The sequence below is a fragment of the Syngnathus scovelli genome, chromosome 10 (assembly GCF_024217435.2).
Source record: "Syngnathus scovelli strain Florida chromosome 10, RoL_Ssco_1.2, whole genome shotgun sequence".
Lineage (NCBI taxonomy): Eukaryota > Metazoa > Chordata > Actinopteri > Syngnathiformes > Syngnathidae > Syngnathus > Syngnathus scovelli.
In genome coordinates this window covers 3,041,196-3,062,984 of record NC_090856.1, presented here as the reverse complement: position 1 = coordinate 3,062,984, position 21,789 = coordinate 3,041,196, and the positions used below count along the sequence as shown (strand labels likewise).

Here is a 21,789-nt window from a genome sequence, read left to right as displayed (position 1 = left end):
CGGCGGCTCTGCGCTGCATCAGCCGCTAGGCAAACAGACAGACGAGGCATTAGCGATGACTTTACCATCTGCTCGGGAAGGTCGAGGCGTGATGGAAGAGCGTCGGTGATGCTGACCTGTTGCTTGACAGCAGACACCTGGGACGCCATGACCCCCCCTCGTCAAAAAGGGGATATGTGGAGTACCCTCCCACTCCCATTAGTTCCTGAAGATCTTCAGAATTTTTTTTGTTCTTTCCATCCTTTTGTGTCTTTATCTTTTCCATCAACGACTGGAACTGAGCCTTCAAAATGTCGTGATCGACTCGAGATTTCATCGTTAGTGGACGCTGTGTAGAAAAATAACTCCAGAGAACACGCTACTTTGTCATTTGGTCCTCATAGTTTTTCTTAATACACCCCAGCTGGCTGAGCTTTGAAGTGTACACTATCTTCTCCAGGCTGCATAATTTAGCGCTTTTAGATCAAGGTTCTTCAGAACATGTTTTGTTCTTGTTTTGTTGTTGTATGAACCCGCGGTCTGTTGTTAAATCCGTTCCAGAATCCCTCGATAGTCTTGACATTCCATTCTACCCCGCGTCCGTGTCGGGTGTAGCAAAGCAGCCCCAGAACAGAACCGGTCTTCTACTGCCATGTGGGTTACCTTTGCCAAGCTCTATTTCATAATGCCGGCCGCGTGCTGGGTTGGTAGTCTGTGGTCTGGGCGAGTGAAGGTGATCCATTAGCCTCGGGGGATTACAAGGTCTGAAGACAGGAGGAATGAGCTTCGTGTGCCCAGAATTTGATGTCGCCATCCATCTTTGCCGGCAAGCTCGGTCCAACGAGGCATCAGCGCCTCACGTCTTGCAGGACTTGTAAAGCTGTCTTGTGGAGAGTTGTCTTGCCTTCTGCGGTCTGTTTCCGAAAATTCTATTCAGTCAGGAAAATGCCATTTTCTTTTGTTGTATATTATCCTAGCATAGGAAGTGAATCCACAGGCCTGTTTCCATAAATGTCCTTCAGCGGACCTTTGGATTTGGAACGATGGATGGAAACAACTCGAGTCCAAACTTTTTATGCTTCGCTTTATAGATGGTAGGAAATGTCAGAAGTCGATCAAATTGTACCAAAATAATTTATCGGCACATTTTGTTTCACAGAGAGCCTCACAATTTCATTTCATCATTTATAATGTTCGATTTATTTGAGGAGCTTTTATTTATTGGAGGGTTTAGAACTAACTGCAGTTTTTTTTTAGATTATTTCCATGTTTGTAGTTTGTATGCTATGCTGAAGGAAAGAGCTTTGTCGAGAAATCTGGGGAAAAAATTTTGGACGGTTGCAGCAACAAGGATGGATGTGTCGAGGTGGATTTAGGGAATTAGGGTTGCCTGGTCATCCCCCCCCCCTTTGCTATCGTGTTTAGCTGAGCCGCCTGGCTTACGACTCTGGGAATGTTTGTGGAGCGGAAGCCCGGCTTGATGTTGTTTGTATTGTTCGATTTCATTGTGCGCACGTGTGTTTGGCGCCGCCATCGACTTGCCAAGCGTGTTTTGCTTTCACACATTTTGGAAAATCAACCATGCAGTTTTCAGCTTGGCTTGTCTCCATCTTGACTTTTTGGCTCAAAAGGGGTGCGAATCAATTTGATTCTTCAATTATCGAATGAAATAATCGATAGGATAATCGATTATAAAAAGATTGCTAGAGGTGATCATTTATCAAATTAATCGACATTTGTTTTTGGAATCGATTAATCATTTGGAGGCGTTTGTCCAAATTTTGTGATTTCAGAACAAACGATTACAAATAATTTTGCTGATTCGGAGCGGTGAAAATTTCCTTGCACCAAAAAAAAAAACAATTCGAACCTTGAATGAACCCTGACAAGAACTCAACATTTGCTACTTTGGCAAACATTGCAATTACGCAATTTAAGAGAGGACATTTTGTTAAATTTGTTCAAAATTGCCTGTCGGGAAAATATGTGGTGTTTCTAAAAGGTCTCGATAACTCCACATTTTAATCATTGGTGCGGTCTGCTGAAGGATTACGGCGGGTGTGTGCGCTCTTTCATTGCGTGTCGCGTCCGCTCGGCCCGTGACACTCGAGCAAACACCGGCGCAACACATCTATCTTTGTGTGAGTTGTTTTGGCCGAGTGTGCGTGCGACAGAAGCCTCGCTGTATACGATATTAAGCCGTCGAAAGCCGAGGGAGGGGCCGCCGTGTTGACGCGATACACTTCATCATATACGCTGGGAATTCATGTGGACAAATGTGCTTGGGAAAAAAAAAAAAAAAAAGGTCAAACCTCCCCTTTGGCAAGTTAAATTATGAAAATAATGTGAGAAACAAATCATGAATTCACTTTTTTTTATATAATTTCCTCCCCTTTGCTATCTTTTTTTTTTGCGTGGAACTAGGATGGGAAAACAAGCTCGCAAGTGTTTATTATGCCTTTTGGTCCTCGTGGACGCCTTAAATTGTGCGTGCACGTAACGTGCGCCTGCTTTTACAGACCGCTACCAAGTCCCATTGTGTTTTTCCTGGCTTATTGTCATTATTTGTCTTCCGCCATGGCCTCGCATCGCCGCAAGCTAGAAACTGAGCCCAGGGACCGGAACCCGGGGATTGAATATCAAAACTGAATACTGTCACACGGTGGCGCTACATTTAGTTAGCATTCCGTTTATTGTGTTGGTTTTATTGGCAGTCTTTGCGTCAGATCGCTTTTCATAATTTTTTCAGCTCTCGGGTTTCTAAATCATGACAATGCAGTCTTTTTAAGCAACACCCTCATTCGAAAGTGAGCGTAGCCGTTTAGCGCTATTTATTTTTATCGACGTAATAAGACACGGGCGGTGCCTTAGTTATTATGTCTTGCGTTGCAGTCGAAAGGTCCAGAGAAATTAGCTAAGCTTTTGAAGTTTTCCTCAAAAAGAAGACAAAAGACCGATGTACTTCCCGTAACTGTCCGACTTACTCATTTCTTGTGGGAACACGTCGTCGGTTTTATGTCGACGCGGAAGCCCGGCTCGTTAACCCGAGCTCAGACAGTAATTTATCTTAATTGATTGTAATTGACTTGTAATTGAACATCTCTCAAACTCGCAGGACACACGCTGGCAGTGATAGTATCTTAATTCTTCTTCCCATCATTCCAAACTTGATTACTTCCCCCCATCTAAGTCCTCATTTTGTTTAGTTTTTCAGCATTCCTGTGGTTTTTGGCGCTGTCCACAAAATTCATTTTCCCCCAGGTGTGTACGCAAGCCAGATTTTTTTTCCCCCCATTGGACATGCTTGCAAAGTTTTATAAATGTTTAGGGGAAACTCAGCTGTGTGTAGGCGACATGTTTGTTCGTGATGGTGGCAGACGTCGGGATGATGATACCACGTTTTTACACACAAAGTATTTGTACTTTGTTACTTCCCCCCCCCGGAAAAGGCCCTGGCCGTGGCTTTCGGACCTCTTTTTTTTATTTCATCCAGATGTGCGCGTTACCTCCATTTAGTTGAAACCAAACGATGGTGGATGGTGACGAGTACCCGTTTCGGAACGCTCGCTGATCTCAGCACTGCAGAATGCCGAACGACACAACTGGGACGCACCGAATCTACTGAAACACTCCCAAAGCTGCTCGTTTTTGGAGGGAAAGTTGTGCGGACCCCGCTGGGTCGTCAAGGTGGCGCAACACTGCCCCCTATCGTTTGAATGGTCTCTTGCGAATATGCATCACATCCCCTAGGAATTAAATTAGTCTGGATTGCCCCCCCCCTTTGCAGCCTACTTTTGGTTACTCCGCCCTTCTCCCACTGCTCTCCATGTGCAAGACAGACTTCGTTAATCCCTCTCAATACACAATTCTTAATTAGCCGCGTTCATGAAAAGAAGTCGTAGGTCTGGATTTATGTTGCATGGTTCAAATGACGTAATTCGGAATGTTTTGTTCTCAAGTGATGCAATTGGAATCTTTTTTTTTTGTCTTTCAAAAGCATGGTATCATTTCCCAGAATGAAGTTTGGCTAGTTTAATGCTAACATATTTTATAGGTGGGCTAATCTAAATTAGCATAGATATCGTCATTATGAACTTTGAACAAATTTCTTTCAAATCTGGAAAGAAAAATGGAAAATACGGTTTTCTCTGCTCTAGCTCTAATAAAACGTCAACTTGGTGTGTTTATTGCAATGAAGCTGGTGTTTACTCGAGGATGTTTTCCTCCATGCCGGATCCTCCTGAGTCAATTAGAGGATGGCATGTAACTGTCTCGGCCGCTTGTTTACTGATGAGTCGTTCTGATTATCGCAATGTGTTTATGTGGGAAGGGGACGAGCGGCGTAATATGTCGCAGGCTAAGATGCAGGCTCATTAAATACCGCAGTCTAACCTACACTGTCTTTCTTTTAGCGCTTTGGAGTCGAGGAAAAGAGCTACGTGGTTAGCGAGCATGTGTTTTCCCACGGGGGGTTAACAATTGTCAAACGTTGAGTTTGTGGTGCACAGACCTTCTCTGTGCTTTCCCAAAAATATTTTGAATTCAGGAATGGTAAATCGAGGTTCTACTATTGAAATAAATTGAGTTGCAAGAATCAAATTTTTTTATTTATTTATTTTTTTCTTATCACTTTTATAAAATATAATCACTGTACTTTATTTTATTTATTTATTTATTTATTTATTTATTTATTTATTTATTTTACAAAAATGTTTTTCATATTGTGTATGAAAAACATAAACACAAACCAGATTAAGATTTAGTGCTCCAAACTTTACTGTGGCGTAGGGATCTAAACTGGACCGTACCACTTGGCGGGGGGGGGGGTCGTGTGCCAAACAGATGTTCCAGCCGCAGTGACCGCCGTTTGTGTCTGGGAGTCTCTTCTGAATTCTATGTGAGGAAAGCGCAGGGTGAGAATTTTCAAGTGTAGCTCCGGTCATGGCAAGTGCGATGCGTTTTGATTTGTGCTGCTTAACATGTCAGCACGCTGCGATCAGAAACAAAAACGGGCAAGCTCCCGCTCTGTGTGGCGAGTCAGGCCGGAGATTTATGCCGGCCGTTACGCACAGACGGCCCGAGCGAGAGGTCGCCTTACTTTTAAGTGCCTTTGGCGATTTCACGGCTTTTATCTTTTTTTTTTATTCCCTAAACTGGCAAGTCAAGATGGAAGGCCTTCTTCTTTCCTTCAGTGATAGCATTAGCTTAGATTAGCTTCTGAGTCCATCAAAATGTACTGCACCTAAAAGGAAAAAAAATGTACCAAAAATAAATATTTGAATAAATAGATTATATGCTAATTTTGCTTTGTGGCAAAGTGAAAATTGCGTCAAGGAAATGCCTCATTTAAGGCTTTTGTCTTTTTTTCACAAACAAAAAATGTTTTGCACTGACACTCGCATGCTAAGACTTAACACGTGTTTAATCTCGACCCTTCCGCTGTTGATACTCGGAATTGTGGTCAGATTTATAACTTGTCTTCTTTCTGTTTAAAAATCACACATTTCCGCCGTAGTCCTTACGGGGGGACGTTGTCCATCACTGGGTTTTTATAGGCGTAAAATAAACGGTCGATTTCCGTTCACGCTCGACTTTCGCAAAGGGAATTGTCTTTTTATTAAACAGCAGCTCCTCATTGTCAGATTCATCACAGTCATCGAACAAAGTACTTGAGTATATCTTTTTTTACTTAAGTATGGGAGTTGAACCAATGCTTGAATTTTTATCTGTCTATTTTTTTCACCAGTATTTGTATTTTTACTTAAATACAGAGTGTGAGTACTTTTGCCACTGACCGTGACTCTCATGTCGGAGGAGAGAAAAAAAAAACAAAAAACAGCAGCACTGCTGTTCACAATTGAGTCCGACACGGAGATTTACGACCTGTCTCCCAAGGTCTCATGTACGGCTTCCAGATTGGCGGACGCGATTGCATATTTGCGCTTTGCAGAGTGCCGGTCAAAGAACGCAATTTAGCATTTTGGCGTTGACGGGTAAACCGAACCCGACCTGGCCACTTTCCCAAAAGTGCCCCTCCTCCCCTCGCCAGACGCCGCACCCCGAAAAAGGTTCATTGTGAAAGGCCTGCTTCGGGTTAGCCCTGCTTACCTTCCTCCAGGAGTTGCATCTGGAGCTGGTTTCCTGTCTAAGGGGAGCTTTTTTTTTTCTTTTTTTCGCTGAGCCTCTGTGATTGGCTCACTCTGAGCCTGGATGGAGCCCGGGATGCTAAGAACGGCCAAATGGTGATCGGTCAATCAGCCGCGCGCAGATTTAAAGCAGAACTTCCTGCAGCCGTTGCTAAGAGTAAAATTTCCCACAAGCTGAAACAAAGAAACCTGCCCATTCACAATTTGCATACAACATTATTTGTATTTATTTTTATTCTGTAATTGCCCATATTGATTCCATGTATAAAAAGGCCTACTAAATTATTTGACAGTATCCACTCATAATACGTTTGTCTGTTTTTATGTATATCAGGCTCTCGGAGATGCCGACTTCACTTCGGTGCTGAGTCAGATAGTGCCCTTGCTGAAGCCACGCGGAAGCCAGGACGGTTTTGCCGAGGACGAGTGCGGGCCCGACGAGCTGATCCTCCTCCTGATCTACTTGTACTCGCTGGCCGACGAGGCCCAGGCCCCTGAGCGGGAAGACGTTCGGCAGAGGGAGAAGCTGGAACGGGAAGTGATCGGAGGGCTCACGTTGGCCATCACCAGGGAAAGCAAACTCAGCCCCTTGCTGCAAAAAATCACAGGTTAGACCTTGACACTATTTCCTTCTTTCTTCTCACCGTGGTCACAAATGACCAAAAAGATGTGTGTACACCCCATAATACTCTGTAACCTAGCAACAACAAGCCCTCAATCAGCACCGTAATGAGTCTCGTACCTGTTCGGTCAACCTGCGATAACGTGTGTATTTATAGTCTGGTATGAAGGTCGACCATATAGATGGATGGATTGTCTGCAACCGCAGTGCCATAATAGCGTCTTTAACCTTGAGCTTACACACACTCACACACACACCCTCGTAATTACAGCTACTTTTAGTTGTGGCCTGCCCGTGCACCTTTACACACACCCTCAAATAACACACTTCTCATATTGCACATGTACGGGTGGTAGAGCGTTATTAGAGGCGTGGTCTTTGTTTCTCTTTCTTTCTTTTTCCCGTTCTCCGCGAGGGAGCCCCGACTCGCCGATATAAACTCGTGATTGGTTGTGACCTTGTCGTGGCGCGCCAGCTGTGTTTTCCTCGGCACATGCGGACCTCCCTTTTTGAACACGGCGAGTGGATTTTTATGAAGTAACATGAGGCGGGCGGTCGTCTAGGAGAAAAACATTGATCGTGACATCCCCCCCCCCCCCCCAAACCCCCCCCTCCCCCAATTATAGCCTTAAAATGAGAACCAGACATAGTTTGGAACCTGGTCATCACGAGTGCAATAGTGGAGGTTCGACATAATAAGAGGCATGCAAACGCGCCCAAAATGGCCAACTGTCTGTGGAGCCCGATTGGCCGTCACCACACTGCTCGCGATGTTGCGGTCTAAACGCTGATGTCGCCGAGTCCCGCGGATGTGTTTCCTGTCAGCCGCAGTGGCGTTTTTGTTGCCTTTGGTGCGCCCTCAAACATCCTCCTTCTCGGCAAGAGAGGAGTCGAGCGGGCCAAGCCAAACCTTCCTAATTCCTCACCCCGGGACATCGGCTCAGTTGAGATGAGGCCTGGCTTTGACTGCTGGGAATGGGAACTAATGCCCGCTCCCTAGATGGAAATGGTCAGAATAATATGAAATAGATTGGCACAAGGTAGACTGTTTCATCACAGCGCCATCTACTGGATCGAAGCTTGTGGGCTGTAACAGCAAAACGTGAAAACAACTGATAGAGATGCAAAGTTAGTGCTGATTCAACGCTTGGGTTTGTTATTCATCCTGTGTGTGTGTAGTTGTAAGAAAGACTGTGGGGGGCAAGGCCGGGGTGGTAAAAGGGGGGGGGGGGTCTAAGCCAGAGCTCCGGACCTCCCCCAAGGCAGTTGTTTGCATTGGCACGGGGCGAGCAAGCGACATGAAAGCAGTCGCATTGAACTCCGTTTTATTTTGCCTACGTCTCAAAGTTTCTCTTCACCTCTCTTTATTTTTCTTCTTCTCCTTCATTTCCTTTGCCATGTCTGCTTGCACTTCCTCGACCACGGGGGCTTCCTCCATTTTGCCCCAAAAGGGTCCGGGGGCTTGTCTTCGGAGGAGGAAGTGGAGCAGAAGTGGGTCCAACGATCGCGCCTGATTAAATATATGAAATTAGTCTCAATTATTTTTAATTAGGGGGCCGTTGTTTGACTTCCTCCTCGTACTGTATAAACACGTACACACTCATTGTCAAAGCAGCCGCTAGCCTTGTTCCCGCTAGTTGACTTGATCAGATAAGCTGGTGACTCGGAGAACAGGCCGTAATTAAAAAGGGAGGACCATCGCAGACCGTCTAGCGCCTCAGACTTTGACCACACAGCTAGCTGTGGTCGAAGACCCCCCCCCCTCATCCCTCGCCCAACCTGACCCCAAGTGGTGAGCGTTGTGGTCCGAGATCCACCGTGGCCACTGCGGTCGCCTTCGTTTATGTCTGCTTTCCCATAGGGGAAAAAAAAAAACGTCGCCATCCCAAATTCCTTGGTTTCAATGAGGCGTATCATACAAAAATAATATCAGCCAAATTCTATGTTAGCATTCAGCTAGCAGACTTTCTTAAGGTCAAAACACAACATGCTTTGTTTTACGATCGGCTTGTCACGGTAGCACAGTTATGAATTGTAGGGAAATAAACACATAATGTTTTCATTCCAAAAAAAGAAATCACAAGATGATGACTTTCACAGCCCGAATTTGTACAGCGGGGAGGAGGCGTCGCCGTTCTGCGGCTCGTCGTGTGCGGTTGACGCCTGTGTTTGCTTTAGAACGTCTTATTTACGACAGGAAATGCTCATCATAAAACAGGCCGGCTGTCCGCGGGGACGTGTCGCTGGAAATAAGAGACGGCGGCCCACGCGCTCACTCGTACGCACGCAAGGGCCGAAAATACATTAGCGCACGCGTACGTTCACCTAACGTTCTAACGATCGTTGCTCCTTGCAAAGTTACTGTGGGAGTGTGTGGAAAGTTTTAAATTTGTATTCCTTCAGATTATTCACTCGGATAATAAATGGTACCAGCAAATCTGGGGACAAAAGTTTTGATGATTGAACTTTGAGTTAGTTAGTTTCTTCTTCTAAATTATGCTACATCTCTTCTAGTACAGCTCAGTGCTGCCCAGACATGTTGTGGAACAATGTGGTACTACACTGAAGGTCTTGGGGAGGGGGAACATTTGCTTCAGTGTCCCGCAACAGCACCAGAAGCGTCACGTTCGCGTCTAGATCTCCTTGAAGAATTCCTCCAAGGCTCCTCCGCGGCACCAGATGGAAGCTCTCCTGGCTCTCTGAGCCGGCCCGGTCATTTCCTGTCAGGAGGCCTGGTGTTAATCAACGGGAACGCCACCCCTTCACCCCCCCTCCCCACCCTCTCCGTGTTCTCCTGCACACCCTCATCTATCAGCTAACCCCCCACCCCTTTATTTTTTTCCAAAGTCCCTCTTCGGTTTCGTCGTAAAACAGCCCGAAGGCAACGTTGAGTCTTATCAAAATGTCCCCATTAGAGGAATGCAGGTCCAGAGGCAGATAGTAAGGGATGAAGAGCCTCAAAAAGCCAACAAACCCCCCTCCTCCATCTTGGACTCTGTATGTTTGTACTTAGTCAATTGTTCTCTTTGTGGTTTGTGTCCATAGTTTGGTTTACATACAACGGGAAGGGAGGACGGCCACTTTGAGTGTGGAATTCTTGTGTATGTTTCTCCTGTGCCCTGCTTATTATTACAGGCTGACGTGACAAGACGTTCAAATGTAGCCCAGATGCTAACGTAGCTGCAGTTTTATCAGAACGGTGTCAACATAAAAGTCCGACGTGGCCAGATGAAGGCATGAATGAACCACTGTTTCTCTCCTCGTGGGAAACGTTTTGGTTGCTGAGAGTCATTGCTCGTGTTATCGGGTGGGCGTATCGTACGTGTGCCGCGATAATGGCTGTCTGCGGTTCACCCACTTCAGAAAATAAACACATTTAAAGTCACACACACACCTTCCACTACTTGTCCTCGTAGCGGTCTGAGTTAGCTTGTTCATCTTGTTGCGCCGTGTCGATGAGCAGAGTACATGATCAAGGTTTTTGTGTTTCAGCCAGTCTGGGTGTGTTATTTGTGTCATGCTAAGCGTTAGCATCTCATCATCAGAGGTTACCGCGGCTTCGGGTCTGGCCCAGCATCATCCCTCAGACCTGGATCGTGACACACGCGCACTCTCTAATTAGAGACTGGATGAAAACTATTAAATTATAGTTTGCCCAGACAGTTTTTAGCTAGTTTTTTAAGTCACGGTCTCGGTGTCAGCGTATAATACGCTAAGTGCTACGTCTGCTAGCGCTCCGCCCTGTAATTCACTTTCACTTGCGCCACCGGCCGAGCATGAATGCTTGTTTGTGTGGGACGCCTGCCTGCGTGGCTGCTTGGATCCGGAGATGATGAGGCTCCGGGACCCCAACGGGAAGTAGAGCTGCGATTAGGGAGAATCGGACTTCCTGCGATAGGATGTTTCCTCCCTAGATGGATGTCGCTGCCGTATCTTGTCAGTTGTCGTCTTTGAGTTAAGGATTTGTCGAATATTGGAAATTGCGTTCATGTAAGACGACTGTCTATCAACGGCGAAAATCGTTTTCACGTAAACCAAGAGCGCTGTTTAGATCTGTTTTCATTCAAAATGGTCTTTGTTCTTGGTCCTGCACTTTGTTAAACGTGGACTTGCGCAACACTTCATCCATTCTTCCAGTCTCAGGCGCATTCTCACAACACACACACACACACACACTCGCAATATACAAAGTGTCTGATCAGCATCAACATTATCTGTGTGTGTGCTTCCTGGGAGTAGCACGCTTATCATCTGACACACACACACCCGCACAAAATTATTTGAGGATCAAAGGTTAATCATGTCTTTTCATCAGCAGCACCACCCTGTCCTCCTCTTGTCTAACGGCGTTGTCCATTACTCTCCATTGTTTGGTCCTCTTGTCTCATTGTTGCTGTTTGCTGATCTAAAACTAGGGTCAGGGTTTCAAATTAGAAGTAGGGTGTCAAACTAGGGTTAGGGTTTCAAGTGTCATAAATGTGATTCAAAGAGAATAATTGAATTTAGGAATGTGCTCATGATGTTTGCAGTTAATGCAAACTAAGCCAGACAAGTTTTGTTGGCGTTATAACATGAACATGAGCCACGGGCTCCCACCGGCTCTTCATTAGCACGGTGTAGCCTAGCGTGGCGGCTGGAAGCAGCGGCGGGGCCTTACTGGAGGCCGCTTGGCTGCCATGAGTGTTATCCCGTCATCTTGCTTGACCATGTGTGCGTGTTTATTTGCTGGAAACTTTTAGCCAATAGGCTTTTTCGCTCGGATGTTTTTTCCAAACTTGATGTCTTTGTTGGTTTAGGCTAATATTTGTTGACTATCTTATCATATTAGTCTGAGTGATAAAGACAGGACTTATTCAAATCAAAATGGCAGACTTCCTTAAGACTGTTTTTGTTTTTATGTTTTTTTTTACTGTTAACTGCTTAGTTCTGTGTAAAAAGGCAACACGGGGTCGATCGTCCCAGTTTCGATGGAGAAATTTCGTGGGATCTCTGCGTGAAAAAAAGAGGCTTAATCCCCGCAGACAGCACACCTACCGGAGTCTTGGCCTTGCCTCGTAAATCCCAAATTCACTTCGCAGCAACTTGTGTTGGTTATCCTGGCTGGACGCGCTATAAAACATTCTGCCTTGTTCCTCACAAAATGTTTCTTCATCGTATGGATTTGAGTCATGCGAGCCACCACGCCCTCACTCCATCCAGATGTGCCGTAACAAATGTGCGCTAACATGTCACACACGCACTGACGAAGAATTTACGAGAATAATAAGATATAGAACAAAGTGGACGAGGCTAAATATGTGTCTCTGTTTTCTGGGTCATCGGGACTGTGTGACGTGTCTGCTAGCGTTTTTTTTTTTTTTTTTTTTCGCCATTATGTCTCACTTTGTTCCTTTTTGTTCCCCATCGCATGTGTTGCACGTTTGAAAGGATTTATTTGGAAAGTGGAACCCGCCACAGCGAGAAAAGAAAAAGGAGACTCGGGCCAGCTTTGGAGGAAGGGCGGAGGACAATATTCACTTTCAAACTTGGACACTTTGTGGTAAAAAATGGAGAGTATAGTTGGAGAGCAAGAGGAGGGAGGGAAAGTGACTGTTTTTTATTCAACCAGGTTTGGTGCCTCACATCTGGGCCGCTGCGAGAAAAAAAAAAAAAAGATGCTTATCCTCCTCAGGAGAGCGTGAAAAAACAGCTCCTCGGTCCTTCTGGCAGAGAGGTCTGTTTTTGATAGGTTGGAGAGTTGGGGGCCCGAATTCAATTGATGGGGGTACGTGTTACATGCTGTGCGCTGCAGGCTTATCTAACAGTGCCCCCTAGCGGACGTGTTAGTAACTGCATCTGTCAAAGCACTGCGCGTTGTTGTGTTTGTGTGTGTGCGTGTGCGCGCGCCCGACTGATCACACGTGTGTAACTCAAGCCCAGTGAGCAACAAACACATGTTCACATGTTTCTACTTGGGAAAACAAACACAGCAGAGCAGAGGCCCGTCTGCTTCCCGGACGGTCAAAATAAAACCTTGCGAACACACACACACACACCTCCCGCCCACTCTGTCCAAGTGATAATTAAAACAGAACACTAAACTTTTAAGCATACACATAGATAGATAGATAGATAGATAGATAGATAGATAGATAGATAGATAGATAGATAGATAGATAGATAGATAGATAGATAGATAGATAGATAGATAGATAGATAGATAGAAATAAGCACGAAATTTACCCGGCCCAGCTCTAGATAAGCACGAAATTTACCCAGCCCAGCTCTAGATCATTTTAATTGATTTTTTTTAAATTAATTTGTATCTATATTTTTTTGACATTTTTGCTTATATGCAATCATGCTAATTTTAAATTTAGTTTGCCACAGCTGACTTTTGTCTCCGTTTGACGAGCAGAGGGCGCTTTGGATACAATTTACAAGGCGGACTTCTGGGTGTAATGCCATCAATGCGCCGCTGGAGGGCAGTACTGTCCTCCTTTGGTTCATTGATTACCTTTTTATCCACTGTCGTTGACGTCTTGGTTCATTTAGCAAGGACCTCAGCAGTTTTTGTTTTCAGTTGTGATCAGCTAGGAGGCGCACTCATGCACCACTTGTTGATCTGCTCTCAGCATAAATCAGCAAATAATCATCATAATAATAAAGGTGACCTGGCACACTCATTCAATCATCACTAGGCTAATGACATTCTTTCTCACACACACACACACACACACGCCCGCTATGATTGTGTAACAAACAATTGACGATTGATGCACACCATATGCCAGCAAGGTCATTCATGACAAAAAAAAAAAATATTGAACAGAATGATTGTGACAGAAGAAGGCTGCGATTGGACTCTTTTGACAGACAAGGCTGTTTTCAAGCAGGAGAATACTTTTGTGGTTGTGTAAGACTTGCTGAACAAAGACATGGCTTATGCAACCTTTTGATTGGATGAAACAGCCAATGAATCATTTAGGTTAAGTCAGGCCCCAAAAAGACTATTTCTGATCAGGCCGCTGTGTTTTTCTAAAGCTCCCGTCTTACCAGGAACCCTCCAAGGCCGAGCTCCAATTTCGTCACATTTTCAGACAATAAAACGTACAAATTTGAAAAGAGTGCAAATACTTTTTCAAGACCACTGCTACTTTTTATTGATGTAGTGACATTTATGCTTTTAAGCAGACGACAGCATGTCTTTTTTTTTTTTAACGACTGCTTTTTTTCCTCAAGTGAATGTGCTGATCATGGCGCTTACATAACTGCTGAAAGCCAAAGCAGGACGTCCGACACACTGTACAGACAGGCCCGGTGTGCCAAAAGGAGGTTTGTTTTACATCCCATAATACACCCACCTTCTCGTCTCGCGTGTGTCTCAAATTGAATTGCGTGCAAAGTTCTAATTTCTACTCCCTTTTTCAGTCTGTGGGCCCGAGAGTGCTAGATTTCACTGATCGGCCATGAAAGTATGCACCTCAACACACACACACACAAACTGGCCAAGGTGGAGGTGAAAGACGAGTCATGAGGGATCTCGTTTTTCAGCCGTCGCCGTTTCATTCCTGCAAAAAATGCAACTCTGGGACAAGAAAAATGTTTTTTCTTTTTTTTTTTTTTAAATTCCCACAGAGACGAGCAAACCCAATTCAGCTCAACCTTGAATGAATGCAGTGTCGTTTTCTAAGAGACACTTCATTAAGTACACCAGTAAATTCTTACTATTAGCATTTAGCATACGAGTTAAATGAACTCGCCATCTTATCACACTCTTAAAACCGCTGGGTCAAAAGTAACCCAAATTTGGTGAAATAACTACCGCCACACATGCATGTTGGTCCAAAAACTACCCAGTGCGGCGTTAAAGCTAGCATGTTAGCATTCTACCTAGCGCAATAGACAATGCCAGCCAAGTAGCTCACAACTGGAAACCGAAGTCGCCGAGGCAGAATAAAGAATGACATAAGCACACTTCGGTTACATCATCCTCATGTCAGTACCATGTGGAAGTGGAACATCACATGATGGAAAAGCTCGACAGCGGCCGTATCCACCGTCGTAATTTTCGTAAGGTTGATAAGAAGCCTCATAAATAGTTTCCTCCCTGAATCACGTACCCACATTCTTTCCCCCAGGGGAGCCATTTTGATCGTGCCTCGAAATAGGCAGGCATATTTATAATAAATACATTCCGCTGATAAGTGCGGCGGCGGCAAGAGTTTGGCTGTATTGTTTGGCCGGTTGTTGAGGAAACGTACTGTTTTCATTCCGCAGGCCACATGGCCGACCAAACTACGGCCGTAATGACTTATTACTTCCTTCCGACTTTGATGTCTTTCTTTCTTGTATATGTAATTACTCACTAAATGGATGTTTAATGTTGCCGGATGACGGCTAACAACCTAGCATGCTTCGGATTAACACAAAAGATTTCACGTAAAAATAACAACTGCGGTTGTTTTGAAAAAATATAAACGAGGACCCATTTTGTGCCACCACAACAGCCAAGACAGTTTTTTGCATTTGGACTCATTTTAAAATCAAATTATCTTTCTGAGTTATCTCTTTGTCCGCACAAAGGAACAGTGACTCACCACTCTGAGCTTTATCCTTCAATGCCGCTTGATAAGTGCATCCTTTAATTTTCCGAACAAGCAGATGGCTGCCCGGGTGAGTCATGACAAGGTCGCGTGAGAGCACGCCGGTTGAAGAAGGTTCTGGATGATTGGGGGCGTATTGAGGAGCGTTCGCGCAATTGCGATTTCCCGTCAAATTCCGCCTATACGTTTGACACGCCTTCAATCCACAACTCGCGTGAGAGTCATCAGAAGAGGCGTGCGGGTTTGGCCCGACACGGTGGATGGAGCGGAGATGAGTCGATCCGCAGGTGTTTCGGGGGCCACGAGCCAAGCTGCGGCACCTCCGTATCGCCACCTGGGCGGCCTCCGTCGGGCTCGGTCGCCGCCGCCGTGAACGCAGCTTACGCTGAGTTAGCATTGGCAGGTGATCAAACGCCTCCTGCTCACATGCCAACGTCTTATTGCTTATTCCATTAGCTGGTTTGTGAAACCGTCAAACAGATGGCAAACCCTCGACATACCACGCGCTCATTTCAACTGCGACCTGGAGGCGAGTCAGTCCAACTTCGGGAAAGGCCCAGGTGCCAATCCCGCTCTTATTTTAGGACGCTTGGATTAGCGCAAATGCTTGAAGATAAGACCCATATCCGAACGCTCGACACGGTCTCGCCCTTCGCTTTGTCCCCGGACGAGCGTTTAACTTCCAGGCGTCGGGGATAGCTGCCAGACGCCGCATTCCTGCAGACGGGCAGACGCTCAAAACAAAGCCTGTCCCCCTTGATTTCGGATATCATCTGCAACATAGCAGGCAGGCGAGGGAACAAAGTTCCCAGATTAAAGACTAACAAATCCGCCCGTGCATTATGTAAGCGCGCCGACGTTGACGGATGGAGTCGGCCAAATAAAATCCGACAAAGCGTTTGGGAAGCAGGTCACCCTTTTAGAGTTGGGAAAAGTTATCGTTACATCGTGCGAGGGGGTTTCTGTGATCTACCGGCGTCTGAGATTTTATCTCCGCGTGCTCCATACTGTATATAGAAATGTCTGAAGACATGTTTAACATGTGAGATCATGGGGAGCCCCAATTTAATTTAGGTTTAATGGTGGATGATGGTGAAAGAGTGGCAAAAAAAAAAATCAACCCATTTACCTCAAAATTGCTGTTTTTTTTTCTGTTGCTTTTATTTCACCCACGCTGATTCCGCAGAAGAATTAATCTGGTACTAAAGAGGCGTATAATGAGCCATGTTTGCGTTTCGTGAGGCACCTGGCAGCGCACAATGCGCCTTTGTGCGCCGCTGGCAGTCGTCAGCGTTGGCGTTGGTTGCGAGCCATGCTGACTACCTGCTGACACAGTTGCGGCGTGCCGCTTTTTACTGATGTCGTATAGAAAGAACTGCAACACACGTTTAATTACTCGCTACAAAAAATGTTACCCTTAATCAAAATTTATACCAGTGCATATTTTTATGTCTTTGCAAAACATCAGCTTCCTATCTTTAGATGTTCTTTTGGGAAGAAAGTCTTTTTACTCCTATAATTAGTTTTAGGGTGAAGTGTTTTGTCCTTTTTTTTTTGCCAGTGTTTTCTTGCATGCGTTGGCTTTTTTTTTTTTTTTTTTGTGCCAGTTTGCAAAGAAGCACGCAACACAGGTGGTACTTTTGCTTACGCGCCAAAGACAAGGCGACCTGCGGCCTGCAATTTGAAGAACAAGTAAAACCTCAGCAACCTGGAAATTATACAACTCTGTCCCAACTTTTTTTCTCAAAAATATTTTTCCTGGAAATACAAAAAAATTGTAATTAAAACTCAAAATATACCTATTCCTTTCCCTTTTTTAACTATTATTATGCAAATAAATGATTAAAAATGTTCTGCTTTGCCAGGCTGTACAGAAGAGGAGGAGCCGAGCACCGAGCGGGTCCATTCCGCATTAGAACGTATGTTCGAGACCCTGGGCAGGCTGAGCCACGCCCGAGACCACCTCAAGCAATTACGTCGCGTCTACACGCCAAGCGATGGAGTCCACCAGGTACCAGCCTGCGTCACCATCCAAATAAGGGCGCCATGGAACATTCTAGTCAGAAAGCACACTTTAATTATACCTTTTTAATACCACTATTTCCTGCTTGAATTACTTCCACAGCCTCCTGGTCTTTATCAAGCTATCTTATTATATTATGTAACCGTGGGGGGTTGGCTGTTCATACGTGAAAATTGTAAAAGTGTAGCAAACAAAAGCTGTCTTGCAATGTGAAGGATGGCCTCCACAAACTTGTAGACGGAGATAAATGTTGAGTCACAGCTTATGTAAATGCTAGATACACAAACTAACTGTATCCAGGCTTCTGTTTGTCCTCGTTTTAACTCAAAATTGCCAGATGGACTTTATGCTAACGGACGCTAGCTACATGAGCGCTAACTTACAGTAACTTCGCTAACCTCCATGACTTAGGAATTCTTATTAGTTTGGAGCCCTAAACTTTCCCCCAAATAGCTTTCACACAAACAAAATGAGCTAGCAAGTGTTTTCAAAATGATTACAAAAAAATCTTTTCTTTGGATAACTATATGTTAATACAATTTAAACGACATTCAGGCTCCAATTACTCATTATGCTAACAGCCGCTAACCATAGCCAAGTTCTAGTTTGTCTTTATGTCAACCGTGGTGCTCATTCTGCTAGAACATTCCATTCCCTAACATGTTTTTCTGTCCCGTTGTATTCATGTAATGTGCTGTTTTTGTCGAATTAATTTTGCTAATCAATCCTCGCCACGCCAAGAAAATCCCACTTGGGAGGAAAAGCGATACGGGGGCATGTGCGCACACGTGCCTGCTAACGGAAGCGGGTTTGACATTCATGATAATTCAGTGGGTATGTTTTTCCGTAGGTGTTTTTTTTTTTTTTTTTTTTTTCTCCCCCGGCGATGTTAGTCAAGTGAGACAGATGTTGTGGTGTCAGTGTTGTTTTGTTTACCGCCCACTCAGATGGAGCATGTTGACCCATTTTGTAATGTTGCTAAATTCTAGTTGATATGGTGAGTCACGGGCGGTCGACTGGTTAGCACATCCGCCTCGCAGTGCGGAGGTTGTGGGTTTGATTCCGGGCTTCAGTTTTCATGTACTCCCCTTGCCTGCGTGGGTTTCTTTCGGGTACTCCGGCTTCCTCCCAGATTCCAAAAACATACGTGGTTGTCCACTCTAAAGTCAGGATGCTAACAGAAGCTAACTCCTAGCCAACTACATATCATTCACAGATTCATGAGTTAGCAGTCGTCAGCTTTTCCAAGACTGATTTAAACCACGGTCAATGACGTTCACAAAAATGTTGTGTCATCCGACTGATTATTCTAAGATTCCATCTTTGCGAGAATCTCAAACTGCGTCCGATGTTATCGTAAAAAAGACGTCTGGAATAGTCACCCTGTTAGCTTTGAGGCTATAAATGGTGGAGTTCTTGGGTTGGAGCTGAATTCCCTTTTAAGAATATCAGATGGTGCTCCGGAAATTTGTTTTGTATGTCGCATAAGGCCTTTCCTGCAGAAATTTGATGAGATATTTGAAATTTACGACTCATTGTGTTTTCATTGTCTCCTTTTTACAGGCTACCTATCGACCTTTGCTGCGACAGATCCTGCAAGAAGTCTTCCATCCCGACAAGCACGAATGTCCTGACATAGAGCACATGTCCGGGGGCCTCACGGACCTCCTGAAGACGGGCTTCAGCATGTTCATGAAGGTCAGACATTACGTGCAGACCGTTTTACTTCATGACATTTGGTAGATGCGTCCATCATGAAGTCTCAAAACGTCCACCATTTTACTTTGATGCAACCATTTTAGCTGTTGAAATTGATCTTAAGGACAAAATAATCACATTTTGTCTGCTTTAAAAATGTCAAATATTATGCAAAAAGATACCTAAAGAGCTAATTAAAAACCTCATTTTAATAGTTATGCGATCTAAAGATTAAAATACACAAATACCGTGTTCCACTTTGAAAAATCCCGACAAACTTTCCGCTAAGAGTCACTGTCCATCACCTCGTCGACTAATCCTGCTTTTCTTTGGCGGTTTGTCGAGCTCCTCTGTGGGAGACGCGCAAACCTCAACTTGTGGGTTGTGTTAATATTTTTTTTTTCTCTTGCCACCGATGTTTTCGTGCAATACACATGTAGCTGCGGCCCGCCGGGAAATAAATACCCGTCCGCGGCATGTTTATCCCACATCTGGGCCTGCTTAAAGTGATGATTACTCTCAGGGAGGACGAATTAGAGCGCTTGCATAACGGTGTCCTGATTTTGGGCAAATTAATAAGCGACTTGGACCGACTCAAACCGGCTGAACTTTCGGGCAGTTTACGCTATCGAAGCACCGTCGTGGGAAAAGTTTTCCGTCTCAGATCCCATTCATATCTAAAAATGAAGTAGTATTTGATAAAAATGCACAAATGGAAGAAAAAATGACAGAAAAGACAGAAAATTTAGTTCGAAAAGGGTAATTTTCTTAAAGCCAGAGAATGTTCTGTGCTCGTCTGATGCTGACATAACCCTTTCCATCTATGAAGCGAATCATAGGATTCAACTCATTTCATTTTTTTCCCATTGCAAAGAATGGAAAGTAAAATAGTCTACTCCGCGTGACTATAAAAAAAAACTGTCCTCCTCTAAGCTCCGCCCCCCTGCGGAGTCCCATGGCCTAGCACATGGTCGCACTTAGCGCACATGGATGCTGCGTGCCGCCGAGCGGCCTCTGACCGCGCACACACAAAGCAAGAGAGAGAGAGAGTGTGAACCTGAACGTCAACATGTCGACTCATCTGCCGCCTCACGTGTACCGACGCCCTCGCCGCCTCGGCCAATCAGGCCCGACCCGCACGGCGGGCCGCCCACCCCGCTGTTAGAAATGCATCTTCAATTGCCGTCTCATCCAGTGTCGTTGAATGTGTGTGAAAGCCTCTTCGCATGTGTGTGTGCATGTGTGTGTGTCATATGAGACATCCACGTGTCATGACGCCAGGGTGTGAAGAAAAGGCTTTGTTTGCCACCTCGTGGGGCATCCGCACTTGACAATAAGCGAGCCCTTTCAAATCCACCCTGAATTGCATAAGCATGGGAGGGGGGGGGGGCGAGTGTGGACCCCCAGCTGGTTCTCTTCTACTTCAACACTTTGTGATTTGCTTAGAAATTTAGATGACTTTTGACATAAAAACTTTAAGACGCTGACATAAAAAATAAATGTCCCCCCTCCCAGGTGAGCCGCCCGCATCCCAGCGACAACCCGCTGCTGTTCCTCTTCCTCGTGGGCGGAGTCACACCCTCAGAGCTCCGCCTTGTCAAGGAAACTGTCGCGACTTTGAAACCTGGAAGTCAGGTGAGTGTGCCACGCTCAAGACCAATAAATTTCTCTTCATTTTAGTCTTTTTAGTCTAAGCATCGACCTTTACTGGCCCCACGGCAATAAAGGTCTTCACATTAGCATATTTAAAGTCATTTTTGCAGGTTTGTCGTAACCCCCTGCTGGTGGCCCAGTTTGCTGAGCAAAAACACGTGAATATGCACACAGAGCATTGCCCTCAATACACAGATGGGTCGGTATCCCGCCATCACATGTCTGCCAGTGCGGCGCGAATGAGCCAAAGTAGCGTATGGGCACATGACAACGGATGATAGGATGGATGCCGGGGCCGGGTTGAACTTGTTGGCTTTGGGGTCATGACTGGGAAATATGGATAGTAGATGCCACTTCCACTGTGACAACACCAACCTGCTGCCATCAAAGCTTCCGGATCAGGCTACAAAAAAAAAAAAAAAAAACAATCTAAAAGAGTCGTAAATTATGAAACATTCATTTTCTTTTCATTTTGTAGCAGTTGAAAAAAAAAACTTAAAAAAAAAAGGCATCAAGCGAGCTGTCCTTAAAAGGACGTGAGCTCGCAGCAGAAAGCGACTCCGTGTTTCATTTCAAAGCAAATGACATCAGCGTTGTTACCAGAACCTTTGCAAAGCGACCGTACAAACTGACCCAATATGAAAAGCCAACTTCTGCCGTCTAGCAGACTTTTTTTTTGTTTTTTTTGGCACACTTGAACATTAGACAGAAAATGTGATTTCCGCCACAGGTTTTGGTCCTGTCCACCAGGCTGCTGAGGCCCACCGACATTCCCGAGCTCCTCTTCGCCACCCAAAGACTGACACCTGACATCGGAGTGTGAGGCCGCAACCAAAAAGTACTCACACACACTGTAATTAAAGAAAAACACAGATTGTACATAAAGTGTAATTATTATTGATTAAACCTTTTCATAACCATGGGATATTATTTAAATCAACAAGCATGCTGTGTGTGCCATTGAAAGTCCAGAGAGCTTATTCGAGGGAAAGGTGCCAATTGAGGAAGGCCTCGTCATTAGCATTAGCATTAACACACTAAGACGAAAGAAGTAATAAATAAACTATCAGCGTCGCAGCATTT

At 45.0% G+C, this 21,789-nt stretch overlaps 2 protein-coding genes across 2 annotated transcripts in view; one reads left to right on the top strand and one right to left on the bottom strand.

The window, feature by feature from the left end:
- The window catches only part of pdgfra (platelet-derived growth factor receptor, alpha polypeptide), an 89,403-nt gene extending 79,614 nt beyond the window's left edge, over positions 1 to 9,789 (bottom strand). The window contains exon 1 of the mRNA XM_068652105.1: positions 9,779 to 9,789. The gene's annotated coding sequence lies outside the window, so the exon portion shown is untranslated. The remainder of the gene's footprint in view (positions 1 to 9,778) is intronic.
- Positions 1 to 21,672, top strand: part of scfd2 (sec1 family domain containing 2) — a 39,163-nt gene extending 17,491 nt beyond the window's left edge. The window contains exons 6-10 of the mRNA XM_049732101.2: positions 6,460 to 6,733; positions 17,198 to 17,343; positions 18,919 to 19,053; positions 20,569 to 20,688; positions 21,437 to 21,672. Of these exons, the coding sequence (XP_049588058.1) occupies positions 6,460 to 6,733; positions 17,198 to 17,343; positions 18,919 to 19,053; positions 20,569 to 20,688; positions 21,437 to 21,529 (768 nt within the window). The 3' untranslated portion in view covers positions 21,530 to 21,672. The remainder of the gene's footprint in view (positions 1 to 6,459; positions 6,734 to 17,197; positions 17,344 to 18,918; positions 19,054 to 20,568; positions 20,689 to 21,436) is intronic.
- The last annotated feature ends 117 nt before the right edge of the window (positions 21,673 to 21,789 follow it).